Source organism: Chlorocebus sabaeus, chromosome 16 (genome assembly GCF_047675955.1).
Source record: "Chlorocebus sabaeus isolate Y175 chromosome 16, mChlSab1.0.hap1, whole genome shotgun sequence".
Taxonomy (NCBI): Eukaryota; Metazoa; Chordata; class Mammalia; order Primates; family Cercopithecidae; genus Chlorocebus; species Chlorocebus sabaeus.
This window is the reverse complement of record NC_132919.1, coordinates 63,525,690-63,538,302: the sequence shown is the minus strand read 5'-3', so window position 1 is coordinate 63,538,302 and position 12,613 is coordinate 63,525,690. Positions and strand designations below refer to the sequence as shown.

At 35.2% G+C, this 12,613-nt stretch overlaps 1 protein-coding gene across 6 annotated transcripts in view; it reads left to right on the top strand.

The window, feature by feature from the left end:
* The window catches only part of TANC2 (tetratricopeptide repeat, ankyrin repeat and coiled-coil containing 2), a 478,761-nt gene that overhangs the window by 39,351 nt on the left and 426,797 nt on the right, over positions 1-12,613 (top strand). For all 6 annotated transcript variants that reach the window (XM_008012171.3, XM_037993758.2, XM_008012175.3 and 3 more), the window contains exon 2: positions 12,002-12,091. In XM_008012171.3, coding sequence (XP_008010362.1) covers positions 12,025-12,091 — 67 coding nt within the window. In that variant the 5' untranslated portion in view covers positions 12,002-12,024. The remainder of the gene's footprint in view (positions 1-12,001; positions 12,092-12,613) is intronic.

The window sequence follows — 12,613 nt, the reverse complement described above, 5'->3', positions numbered from 1 at the left end:
GAACATGGATGTCTTTCCATTTAATTAGGTCTTCCTTCATTTCTTTCAGTGATGTTTTGTAATTTTCAGTGTACAAGTTTTATACTTTGGTTAATAACAATTTTTTTGTTCTTTTTGATATTATTGTAAATTATTTTTTAATTTCATTTTTGGATTGTTCATTAATAGTGTAAAGGAATACAACTAATTTTTCAGGCCAGGCATGGTGGCTCATGCCTATAATCCCAGGAATTTGGGAGACTGAGGCAGGAGGATTGTTTGAGGCCAGGAGTTTGAAACCAGCCTGGTCAACATAGCAAGACCCTGTCTCTACAAAAGAAAAATTTTAAAAAATTAGGTGTGATGGTGTGTACCTGTAGTCCCAGCTGCTGTGGAAGCTGAGGCAAGAGGATTATTTGAGCCCAGGAGTTTAAGGAATCAGTGAGCCATGCTGATGCCACACACTGCAGCCTGAATGAGTGAGAGCCTGTCTCAAAAGAAAAAAAAAAATACAGCTGATTTTTTAATGTGTATCTTTTGTCCTGCCAATTTGCTGAATTCATTTGTTAGCTCTAATAGATTTTTGGTATATTCTTTAGGATTTTCTACATATGAGGTCATGTCATTTGTGAATAGAGACTGAGTTATTATTTCTTCCTTTCCAATTTGGATGCCTTTTATTTCTTTTTCTGCCTAATTGCCCTGGATAGAACTTCAAGTACAAATGGTGGATAGAAGTGGTAAGTGGTTTTTTCTTTTTTTGAGACAGAGTCTCACTCTGCCACTGAGGCTGGAGTGCAGTGGCGCGTTCTCAGCTCACTGCAATCTCTGCCTCCTGGGTTCCTGGGTTCAAGCGATTCTCCTCCCTCAGCCTCCTGAGTATCTGGGATTACAGGCATGCACCACCACACCTGGCTCTTTTTTTTTTTTTTTTTTTTTGTATTTTTAGTAGAGATGGGATTTTGCCATGTTTGCCAGGCTAGTTAAATGGATGTTCTTGTCTTGTCCAGCTCATGAGGAAAGTGTTCAGTCTTTCAGAATTAAGCATGATCTTAGCCACAGGCTTTTTGTAGATGCAATTTATCAGACTGAGGATGTTTCTATTTCTAGTATGTTGAGTATTTCTTTTTTAATCATGAAAGGGTGTTGCCTTTTGTCAGATGCTTTTTCTGTGTCTATGGAGGTAATTATTTGGTAAATTATTTGGTAAATATTACATTGATTTTCGTATGCTGAACCAACCTTGCATTCCTAGAATTCACTCACCAGTTCTTGAGTTTGAGAAAATTAATCTAGGGTATGGTCACCTGAAGACTCATAGTCTGAGATTTCCCTTAGATGATCAGTTTCACCTTTATCAATAGCGTCTGGAATACTACCATCTGTCTTCTTGAATTCTTCTTCTGATATAATAATTGTAATACATCTTCCTCTGGAAATATTATTCTCTTTGACATTTTGGGTAGAAAATGAAAATTATTGTATTGTTAACTGTGTTAAAGAGCTTTAACAAAGGCTACAAAGCTGATGAGTACTATTTCTTTTATGTCTTCTCGAAAGATGATGCAATACTTCGGGCAAAGCGATAAGAAAACTGAAGAAGGATGAAACAGTGATCACTTATTTCATTATTACATCATTCTGTTAGATAAATCCATCATGTTTCCATTTTCTTCTGATTTTTTTTCTTTCTTTTACGATGAGCACACATTGTAGAATAATAAAACCATTTTTTTCAAGACCTTTTATAAATCCTGTTATCTTGTCTGGCTGGCTCACATTGTTTCCTGGGAAGGCCTGCCTGCAGTGGCTTAGATAATGTTGGCAGTTGTAGTTGGTTTGGAGTGGACAAACAAGGGACCTATAATTCTTAGCTCATAATGTAAGGATCCAGAATCGAGGGTGGATTGAGAACTCAGCTGTAAGTCTATCTGGAAATATTTGATAAAATATTTTATAAAATACTTAGTTGAAATTCAGGAGTTAGACAGTTTAGTCTAATGGGGAACAAGGTTGGTGGAGCGTGTCGAGGTAAAGAAGCATTGGGTCAGCTAGCTCCTAGTATTGGCCACCAGTTGGCCAGGGCAGTTTAGGTGCCGTGTGAAAGAGCTTTGAAGTGGTGGAAAGAGGAAAGGAGTGCGTAACCTGATAATAAGTATTGCAAAAATGAGGATTCATAATTTAAGCAGTGCTTGTGCTGCAAACAAGGCTGGTTGTAGAACCCATCATCAGTTACTTCCCTTTCTCAAAACTTCTTTATTAATTGTCCCATTTCCTTCCTTTGCCCTCCAGTCTTGAAGGAGATTACATAATTTGAAGCTCTTCAATGCAGTTCAAAATTTTGCTTTTAGGGAAATTATCAAAGATTATCAGCTGGGCAGAGTGGTGTACACTGGTAGTCCCAGCTACTCCGAGGATGGGAGCATCCTTTGAGCCAGGAGTTCAAGACCACAATGAACAGTGATAGCACTGCTGTAATTATAAGAACTTCCAAAGTTGTGTCCTAGAATATATCAGGCATCTGGCAATTTATCTCAGTCAACACTTAAAGAAGGCCTTTCTTGATAATTCTTAGTACTTCAACATGCCTTTCACAGGAAAAAACATGTAATTTCCAGATAGTGGACAAATGATTTGTCTTTCTTGTATTGGCTTGATCCTATTACTGTATATAACTTTTTTTGAAACATAGAGTTTTTACCTTTTCCAAAAGCCTCAAATTCATGCTAGATTTATGTTTCTATCTAGTATTCTCATCATTCACACTGTTAAAGCAAACTAAATATGGCCTGAGAAGGACTCCGTACTTCTATGTTTGAGTCCTTGTGGACAAACTGTAACCTAGCTTAATAGGCAGACAAGATTAAAACCTCGCTTAGGATTAGGCACCTGTAGCAATAGCTGAGTCTTATCAAATTCTAGCAGCCATACTGCAACCACTCATAGACTGCTACATGTTCAGAGCCTGTTCAAATAAGGCAAATGCCAACCTGTAACCAGTGCAGCTGTTTTTGTAGCTCGCTGTCGATTTCTGTCCATCACTTCCCTTTTTGTGTCTGTAAATTTGTTCTGGCCATGAAGCATCCCTGCAGTCTCCCTGAATCTGGTGTGATTCTGGGGGCTGCCTGATTTGTGAATCGTTCATTGCTCAGTTAAGCTCATTTAAATTTAATTCGGCTGAAGTTTTTCTTTTAATAACACTAGTGCATTTGTCGGTTATTTACTTCTCCTAGTATAATACATACTCTTTTGAGTTCTTCCATTCTTCTGTATTTCTCTCTTTTTTTTTTTTAAGATTATTTGCGATTGTATTTTTTAGAGCTTCTCATGCTTTCGGCAGATATTCCCTAAATTTTCTTTTACTTTTTTTTTTTGAGACGGAGTTCTGCTCTTGTTGCCCAGGCTGGAGTGCAGTGGCGTGATCTGGGTTCACTGCAACCTCCGCCTCCCAGGTTCAAGTGATTCTCCTGCCTCAGCCTCCCAAGTAGCTGGGATTACAGGCATGCACCACCACACCTGGCTAATTTTTTTGTATTTTTAGTAGAGACAGGGTTTCACCATGTTGGCCAGGCTGGTCTCGAACTCCTGGCCTCAGGTGATCTGCCCACCTCGGCCTCCCAAAGTGCTGGGATTGCAGGTGTGAATAGTGCACCCAGCCTCTTTTTTTTTTTTTTTTTGAAAAAAAGACAGAGTCTCACTCTCTTTCTGTCACCCAGGCTGGCGTGCAGTGGTATGATCATAGTTCACTGTAACTTTGAACTCGTGGACTCAAGCAGTTCTCCTGCCTCTCAGCTTCCTGAGTAGCTGGGACTGCAGCTGTATACCACCATGCCTGCTGGTGGTGGTGGTGGTGTTGAGGTGATGACTTGCTGTGTTGCCCAGGCTGGTCTTGGACTCTTAGGCTCAAGTGATCCTCCTGCCTTGGCCTCCCAAAGCATTGAGATTACAGGCATGAAACACCAAGCCTAGCTTAAATTCCTTTTGTGTTCCAGTTACCATGCTAGCTGCTATGTCTTCAGTGGTTATGTAGCTTTTACAGTTTAGTGAGATAAAAGTATGCTAAACATTAAATAACTATATAGTCATTAATTATATTCTATATTTTCTTTGGTTTTCTGTATAAGGAGTTATTCTTTTAGATATTTTTCAAATATACATTAAAAAAATTAAGGGCATATATTTAACTGTTTAGCATCTCTTCCTTTGGTGCCATGTGTTATAAAATTACTACTTTATTCCAATATTTTCATCATGTGTGCATTATTAACCCTGCATCTTATCTGTAATGTTTAAAAAGTTATTGGAAGTGTTTATTAAATGCATTAGTGTGTGTGTGTTGTGTTCTCCTGCAGAAATTTCTCAGAGGAGAAGCTCTATGTTGACAAATGCTAGAAAATGGATAGCATTTACTTTAAATATATGTAACTTGCTTTTTATAATTATATGAACAGATTTGTATTCAAAAGGACTCTGAAGGTCGTGTCCAAATTGTTACTGTGGAGAAAATCGTAAAAGGAGATTGTATGGATTGACTGGAAAGATAATACTTAGTTCACCATTTGGATCAGTTTGTGGTCCTATTTTTGCAATTAGAGGCTTTCAGACAATATCTTAATATATTACCTTACCTTATTTTTAATTTTCTTGCCATTTGAAACATTTTCTTCAATCTTTAAACTATTAAAGCATTTTAATGGCATAATTTATTTATTTGGCTTAGTTCTAATGTCAAGAAACTTGTTTCTCAGACTGGAAACCAAGTCAAAAATAAGAATAAGCCAATCCACCACCAAACCAAAAATGAGAATAAAAATAATATCAAACCATTTAAGCAGGAAGTGGATATAGAAAAAGTTATTTTTTAAAAAGCTGGCAAACAGGCTGAGATGACAGAGAATTCCAAACATGGTTAGAAATTAAGATCATTGAGATTCAGGAGAAAGTCAAAACCCAATACCAGGAATGTAAGGAATACAGTAAAATGAAACAGGAGCTGAAAGATGAAATGGCCATTTTAAGATCCAGAATGATTACATAGAGCTAAAAACTCACTTCAAGAATTTCATAATACAATTGCAAATATTAACAGCAGAATCGACCAAGCTGAGGAATGAATCTCAGCTCGAAGACCAGTTCTCTGAAATAACTCAGTCAGATAAAAATAAAGAAAAAACAATAAAGAAGAATGAACAGAATCTCTGAGAAATATGGAATTGTGTAAAGAGATCAAATTTACAACTCATTGGCATCCCTGAAGAAGAGGGAGAGAAGGCAAGCAAGTTGGACAGCATATTTGAGAACGTCATCCATGAAAATTCCCCCAACCTCACCAGAGAGGGCACCATTCAAATCAGGAAGTGCAGAAAATCCATGTGAGATGAATATCCCCAAGACACATAATCATTAGATTCTCCAAGGTTGAACCGAAAGAAAAAAATGTTAAACGCGGCTAGAAAGAAGGGGCTGGTCACTTAAAAAGGGAACCCCTGGTTAACAGCAGACTTTTCAGCAGAAACTCTACAAACAAGAACAGATTGGGGGCCTGTATTCAGCATTCTTAAAGAAAAGAAATTCTAACCAAAAATTTCCTATCTAGCCAAACTAAGCTTTGTAAGTGAAGGAGAAATAAGATCCTTTGCAGACAAGCAATTGCCAATGGAATTCATTACCATCAGACCTGTCTTACAAGAGGTCCTCAAGAGAGTGCTAAATATGGAAAAGGAAGACCATTACTAGTAGGCCACCACAAAAAACACACTTAAGTACATAGACGATTGACATTGTAAAGCAGCTACACAATCAAGTCTGCATAATAACCAGCTAATAACGTGACAGGATCAAATCCACACATGTCAATATCAACACACATAGGGTCAAAGTAAAGGGATGGAGAAAAATCCATCAAGCAAATGGAAAACAGAAAAGAGCAGGGGTTCCTATTCTAATTTCAGACAAAACAGACTGATATAGTTTAATATTTGTCCCTGCCCAAATTTCATGTTGAATTGTAATCCCCAATGCTGGAGATGGGGCAGGGCCTTGAGGGAGGTATTTGGGTCATGGGAGCAGATCCCTCATGGCTTGATGCTACCTTTACAGTAGTGAGTGAGCTCTTATGAGATCTGGTCATTTTGAAAGTGTGTGAAACCTCCTCCCAACACACGCACGCTCTCTCTCACTCCTGCTCTGGCCATTTCCTGTGGCTGCTCCTGCTTCACCTGCCATGAGTAAAAGCTTCCTGAGGCCTCCCCTGAAGCAGATGGTGGAGCTATGCTTCCTGTGCAGCCTGCAGAACTGCAAGCCAATTAAACCTCTTTTCTTATAAATCACCTAGTCTCAGGTATTTATAGTAGTGCAAGAACAGCCTAATACACAGACTTTAAACCAACAGTGGTCAAAAGAGACAAAAAGGCATTACGTAATGGCAAAGGATTCAGTTCAACAGGAAGACCTAACTGTTGTAAACATACGTGCACCCAACAGAGGGGCACCCAAATTCATAAAGCAAATTATTAGAGACTTAGATAACCAACAGAAATTTGTAAACTTTCTTAAAACATTATGAGATTTTTTTGCAACTTTTTTTTTTTTTTTAAAGCTAATCAACTGTTACTAGCATGAGGGTGTTTTATGTGTGGCCTAAGATAATTCTTCTTCCACTGTGGCCCAGGAAAGTCAAAAGATTGGCCATCCCTGGTATATGCCCAAAGCAATGTAAATTGTTCTACCAAAAAGTCATGTGCTTGGATGTTCATCATAGCTCTGTTCACAATAGCAACATCATGAAATCAACCTAAATGCTTATCAGCGGTAGACTGGATAAAGAAAATGTATATATGCACCATGTAATACTATGCAGGCATAAAAGAATGAGATCATGTGCTTTGCAGCAACATGGACAGAGGAGCTGGAAGCCATTATCCTAAGCACACTAATGCAGCAACAGAAAATAATTACTTTATGTTCTCACAAGTGGGAGATAAACACTGAGCACATGTGGACACAAGAAAGGAAGAACACACACCAGGGCCTACTTGAGGATGGAGGGGTGTGGAAGGTGAGAATCAAAAAATTACCTATTGGACACTATGCTTATTACCTGAGTGACAAAATCTGTACGCCAAACCCTGTCACATGCATTTTGCCAAGAAAACAAATCTGCACATATCCCCTTGAATCTACAATAATAAGTTAAAAGCTGACATTAGAATGGAAATATTAACATGATGTCATGATTATCAGAATAGTACAGAAGTACTTAATAGTTAATTTGATTACATTATTAATTACATAAACATTTTTATGCATGGAATGTTTTACTTTGTTTTAAACAACAGAGTAAGAAAAGGGCTTTAAATATACAAGAGGGATGAACATTGAAAATGAAAATTGATTGCCTGTTAATAATGTAGCAGAAGAAGACATTGAAATAGGTTATTGAGTCTCCTGCCTTGGTGGACCATTAAGAAGTCAGTACTCCTCCTGAATGGTTTAGAACGGGTGTCACAAATCTAAAATCTTAGGGACCATGTAGATAACATAATGTTCAAATCAGCTAAGTATAAGAAAGTAAGAAATGATTGGGGGCCTGTGAATGGCTTGTTATTTTCCTGTCCAGATATTTCACTTGCCAGGAATTTATCTCATGATTCCTCCTGAGTGAACATTTTAATAAAAATTTGGATATAAAATTTGGAAAAGTGGGGTAAAATTTAGATTTATATTAGTAGCAATTCGACCAAACTGCCTTCTCCCACTTAGCCTCAATTTGTGGAGTTCCTATATTAATATTTTATTATGATCAGTTTTCTATTGGTATGTTAACTTGAGGAAAATCATTTAATCAAAATGTAACTATGAGATGAGTAGCTTTATGTTTTACTTTTCTATATATTGAAGTAATTTTAAAAAGTTTTAGAACTAGCAAAAAAAAAAAAAAAAACCCTCTACATCTTCAAAAAGTAGCCATCACTGTAATTTATGCCACCCATCAAAATATTTTACCTAAATCAACCTAAGTATGTTCTCCTGGTCTTTTTTGACTCTTAGTAAATTTTAAGTAATAAATTGCTGTTTTTATGATAATGATAATCTGTGCTCATACATTTTTTTCCTTTCGAAACTTTGGACAACTGTGTGAAAATAATCAGAGTTTGAGTTAGAAGTTCTAAGTAAGCCTAGAATTTTCTTGGTTTTCTCAGATAAAATTTTGAGCTATTCCTAGAATTTTCATGCCTTTTCTTGATTCCCTGGTACACATTCAGTCTAGGTAGTCATCATGGTTCTGGTTGATTTAAGATCGTGTCTCGCCAAATGAAACTTACTTTTATTATGCCCCTTCTTTACTAAGTCAGTAATCTGATGAATCGTGTCTTTGCTCAGTTTATTTACTCATTCAAGAAATATTGAGAGCCTACCGTGAACTAGGCATTGTGGCTAAAAAGATTAATAAAACCAGGTTTCCTTTTCGTTTTTCTTTTTCTTTCTTTCTTTCTTTCTTTTTTTTTTCTGGGCTATTTTATATTTTCTTAACATTTTGGTTAAATTAACATTTTGTTAATTTTGACAAGTTGTATTTTTCAAAGAATTTATACATTTTATGTTAAATGTTAAATTTAGTATAAAGTTGTTCATAATATCTTATTTTTTAAATTAAGGATCTGAAATGATGTCATCTGTTTCATTTCTGATATTGGTGATTTCTTTTTTTCTTTCCTTAATCAGCCTTGGTTTAGCAGATTTAATACTTTTCAGAAATCTGATGTGTGGCTTTGTTGATTTTATGTTTTGCATTTGTTTTCTATTTCATTTTTTTCTTTTTACTCTTTTCCTTCTACTTTCTTTGAGTTCTATTTGCTGCTTGCTTTTGAACTTTTTGAAATAGAAGCTTAGATACTGATTTTCATCTTCTAATACATACATTTAAGGCATAAATTCCTTTAAAATCATTGCTTTAGTTTTATCCTGTGTGTTCCCATAAGTCATTTTTATTATCACTCATTACAAATATTTAAAAATACCTGTTGTGATTGATTTACTTTGTTCAACTTATGGGTATTTAGAAGTATATCACTTAATTTTTAAGCAGTAGGAGATTTTCTAGATTAAAAAATATTTACATCTAGCTTAATTGCTTTGTGGTTGGGGAATATACTCTGAAAGATTTCAAAATTTGCTGATACTTTTATGACCTAACATATGGTCCATTTTGGTATGTGTTTTGTGTTATAGTTTGTTTTTATTTGGAAGAGAAATTTGCTTATATATATTCAAGTCTAGTTATTTAATCATGTAGTTCAAATATATCATAGTTTTTTTTTTGTCTACTTGGTTTTGTAGCTATTGACAAAGGTGTGTTGGTCTCCCATGTAACTGTGGATTTGTCTGTCACCTTTTAGTTGTGTATACTTTTTGTTTTAAATGTTTTTAGGCTTTCTTATGGGGTCCATTGATTTAGAATTGTGCTATCTTGGCTAGATGTGATGGCTCACACCTGTATTCTCAGCACTTTGGGAGGCCGAGGTGGGAGGATTGCTTGAGCCCAGTAGTTAGAGACTGGCCTGGGAAGCATAGTAAGACCCCATCTTTAGAAAAAATGAGAAAAATCAGTGATGTGTGGGAGCTCACACCTGTAGTTCTAGCTACTTCGGTGGCTGGGGTGGGAGGATCACTTGAGCCCAGGAATTTGAGGTTGCAGTGAGCTATAATCACACCACCGTTCTCCAGCCTGGGTGACAGCATGAGACCCTGTCTCAATACAGACGAAAGAATTATGCTATCTTCTTGTTGATATGACTTTTTAATTATTAAGAAATGCTTTTATCTTTAGTAATACGTATTGCCTTAAGTGTACTTTGCCTGATATTGGCATAGTGATGCCACCTTTCTTTTTGTTGGAGTTTGAATGGTATATCTTTTCCTATCATTTTGCATTCGGTTCTTCTATATTTATAGTCTTCTACTAGAGTGTTGAACATAATAATGGATATAATTTGAGTTTAAGTTATAAACCTTACTATTTGTCTTACATTTATCCACAGATCTATGCTACTTTTTCTCTTACGTCTTACTTTCTTTGGTTTAGTCAAATGTTTTTACTTTTCTTTTTGTCTCCTCAGTTTGCTTTTAGTGAATATCTTAGAGATTACTACATGACTTTTTGAGTTATTGAAGTCTAACATGAATTATTACTTCTCTTCTCGGGTAATACAGATATCTTAGAAACTTCAATTCCATTACCCTACTCCTTCCTTTTTTATTGTTGTCATGCATTTTAAATCTATATATTTTAAAGAACAGCCTATCAATGTTATTTTTATAGTCATTATTTATTGATACTTAAGAACATGTTTACCCTTTCTGTGGCTCTTGTTTTTTGCATGTATATGCTTTTGTCTAGTATCATTTTCCTTCTGGTGGAAGAACTCCCTTTTAGTAATAAATTCTTTGTTTTTTCTTTTGATTTTCATTTGCAAAGATATTTTAAACTGAGAATAAATTGCTTGATTGGCACCAGTTTTTTTTTTGTTTTTCAGAATTTTAAAATCATTTTCTGCTATTCATCATTTCTGTTGAAAGTATCTTTCAGTCTGTTGATTCTTGCTACTTTAAATGTGTTTTTTGGGGGGTCCGGCTGTTTTAAAGATTGTCTTTAGTTTTTAGCAGTTTGGCTATGATTTACTTAGTGTTTTTCTTTGTAATTATTCTGCTTGAGTTTGACAAGCTTCTTCAGATGTGGCTTCATGTCTTTAATTAATGTTAGACAATTCTTGGTTGCTAGCACTTCATATATTGCTTCTTCCCAGTTTTCACACTGCTATGAAATTTCAGTTATACGTATGATAGAACTTTTCAGTGGTTCCATATGCGTCTGGTACTCTTTTCTATAATTTTTTGTCTTCATCTCTCTGTGCTTTGGTTTGGATATTTTCTGTTGACCTGTGTCCCACTTCATGTTTGCTCTATTTAATCTGCCGGACACACCAAGTACTTACAACACTTTTGGAAAATTTTGCTGTGAAGAAGAGTGAGGATATAAGAGCAGTCATTGAATTGTGGTGGAGTAAAGAGTGGGGCTTTCTTTTTGAACAAGATAGACTAAAATATGTTTATGTTTTGATTGGAATGATTCAGGAGAGAGAAAAAACATTAAAGCTGTTTCAGAGAAAAGGAAGATGATTTTTTAAAATAAAATTCTTGGGAAGGTGAGAGTGAATGTAATGCAAAGCAGTCAGAGAGTTTTCCTTTGGTAGGAGTGGGACATGGAATAGGCACGGATTCATGCGTAGCTGTAGTCTTGGGAGATAGAATTCTGGCTTGACCAGTAGAAATTCTGCAGGTACGGTCAGTTTCTAGAATGTGTGTGTGTGGGGATGTGTGTTTGTGCATCATGTGGGAAAATTGTCCAAGAATGGAGAGTCAAGTAAAAGGTAGACAGTATTTATAGCTCCCTAATTATGTGTTCTATTTCTGTGCATCCTCAGTGATAGCTGCTTTTATTTCTTAGGGTAGTCAAAAGTATTGTATATTTTTAAGGAACTATTTAAATGTTTAATAGTCTTTTTTGTCATATAGTTACAGTTGTGTACTGTATATTTAAACATAGTTAATTATCTTTTTCTGGTTTACCACTTAATATTTTTAAAATTTTCTATTATGGGTAAATAATAGTTGTATATATTTATGGGGTAAATTTAGTTAATTCTTTATAATGAATTTTAAATTAATTCTTAGTATTTTGGATAGACAATCAAGTTTTCTTTTTTCTTTTAAAATTTTTATCATAGTAGGTATATGTATTTATGGGGTACATGAAATGTTTTGATATGGGCATGCAATGTTAAATAAGCACATTATGAAGAATGGGGTACCTGTCCTCTCAATCATTTATTTATTGAGTTGCAAACAGTCCAGTTGCACTCTTTAAGTTATTAAAAAATGTACAGTTATTGACTATAGCCACCCTCTTATGCTATGAAAATCAAGTTTTCTTAAACACATTTTCCTATATTTTCTTTTACAGTTTTGCAGTAGAATAGTATAACCATGTTTCGGAATAGTCTCAAGATGCTGCTTACTGGTGGGAAATCAAGTCGTAAAAACAGGTCAAGTGGTAAGTGACTATGCTACATTTATTATGTATGATATTTTACAAATGCAAATTCTTTTAGGGTCCTGAATTAATGCTGTAACACTTTGTTAAATGCTTAACTTAGAACTTAAAAGAAAGTTTACATTTCTTTGGGCTTTCATACAAGAGGTAGGAACACTTGAATGCTTATCAGGAACAGTCGAGAGAAAAGAAAACCTTGTGAAGGAAAAATATTTATTTCTAATATATGAGAGAGTAATGTTTCTGTGCATTTGCTTATTAAAAACCTTCTAGACCTAAGTTTATTTTTTTGAATTAACACGTGAAATTATTGCAATCCTAGGCACTCACTGGGGAAGGAAATTATAAAAATAACTGTCCTCAAAGATTTATACAGGAAGTGAAATATCAGTTGAACGTTTTTATAGCCATTAAAATAAAGTTTATGGGTTTTTTTTTTTTTTTTTTAAGAACAAGGGGTTAAGTCTTAGGCTTTTGAGGTAAACTGTATATACTTTCTTGGTAAAAAATATTGAAAAGGAA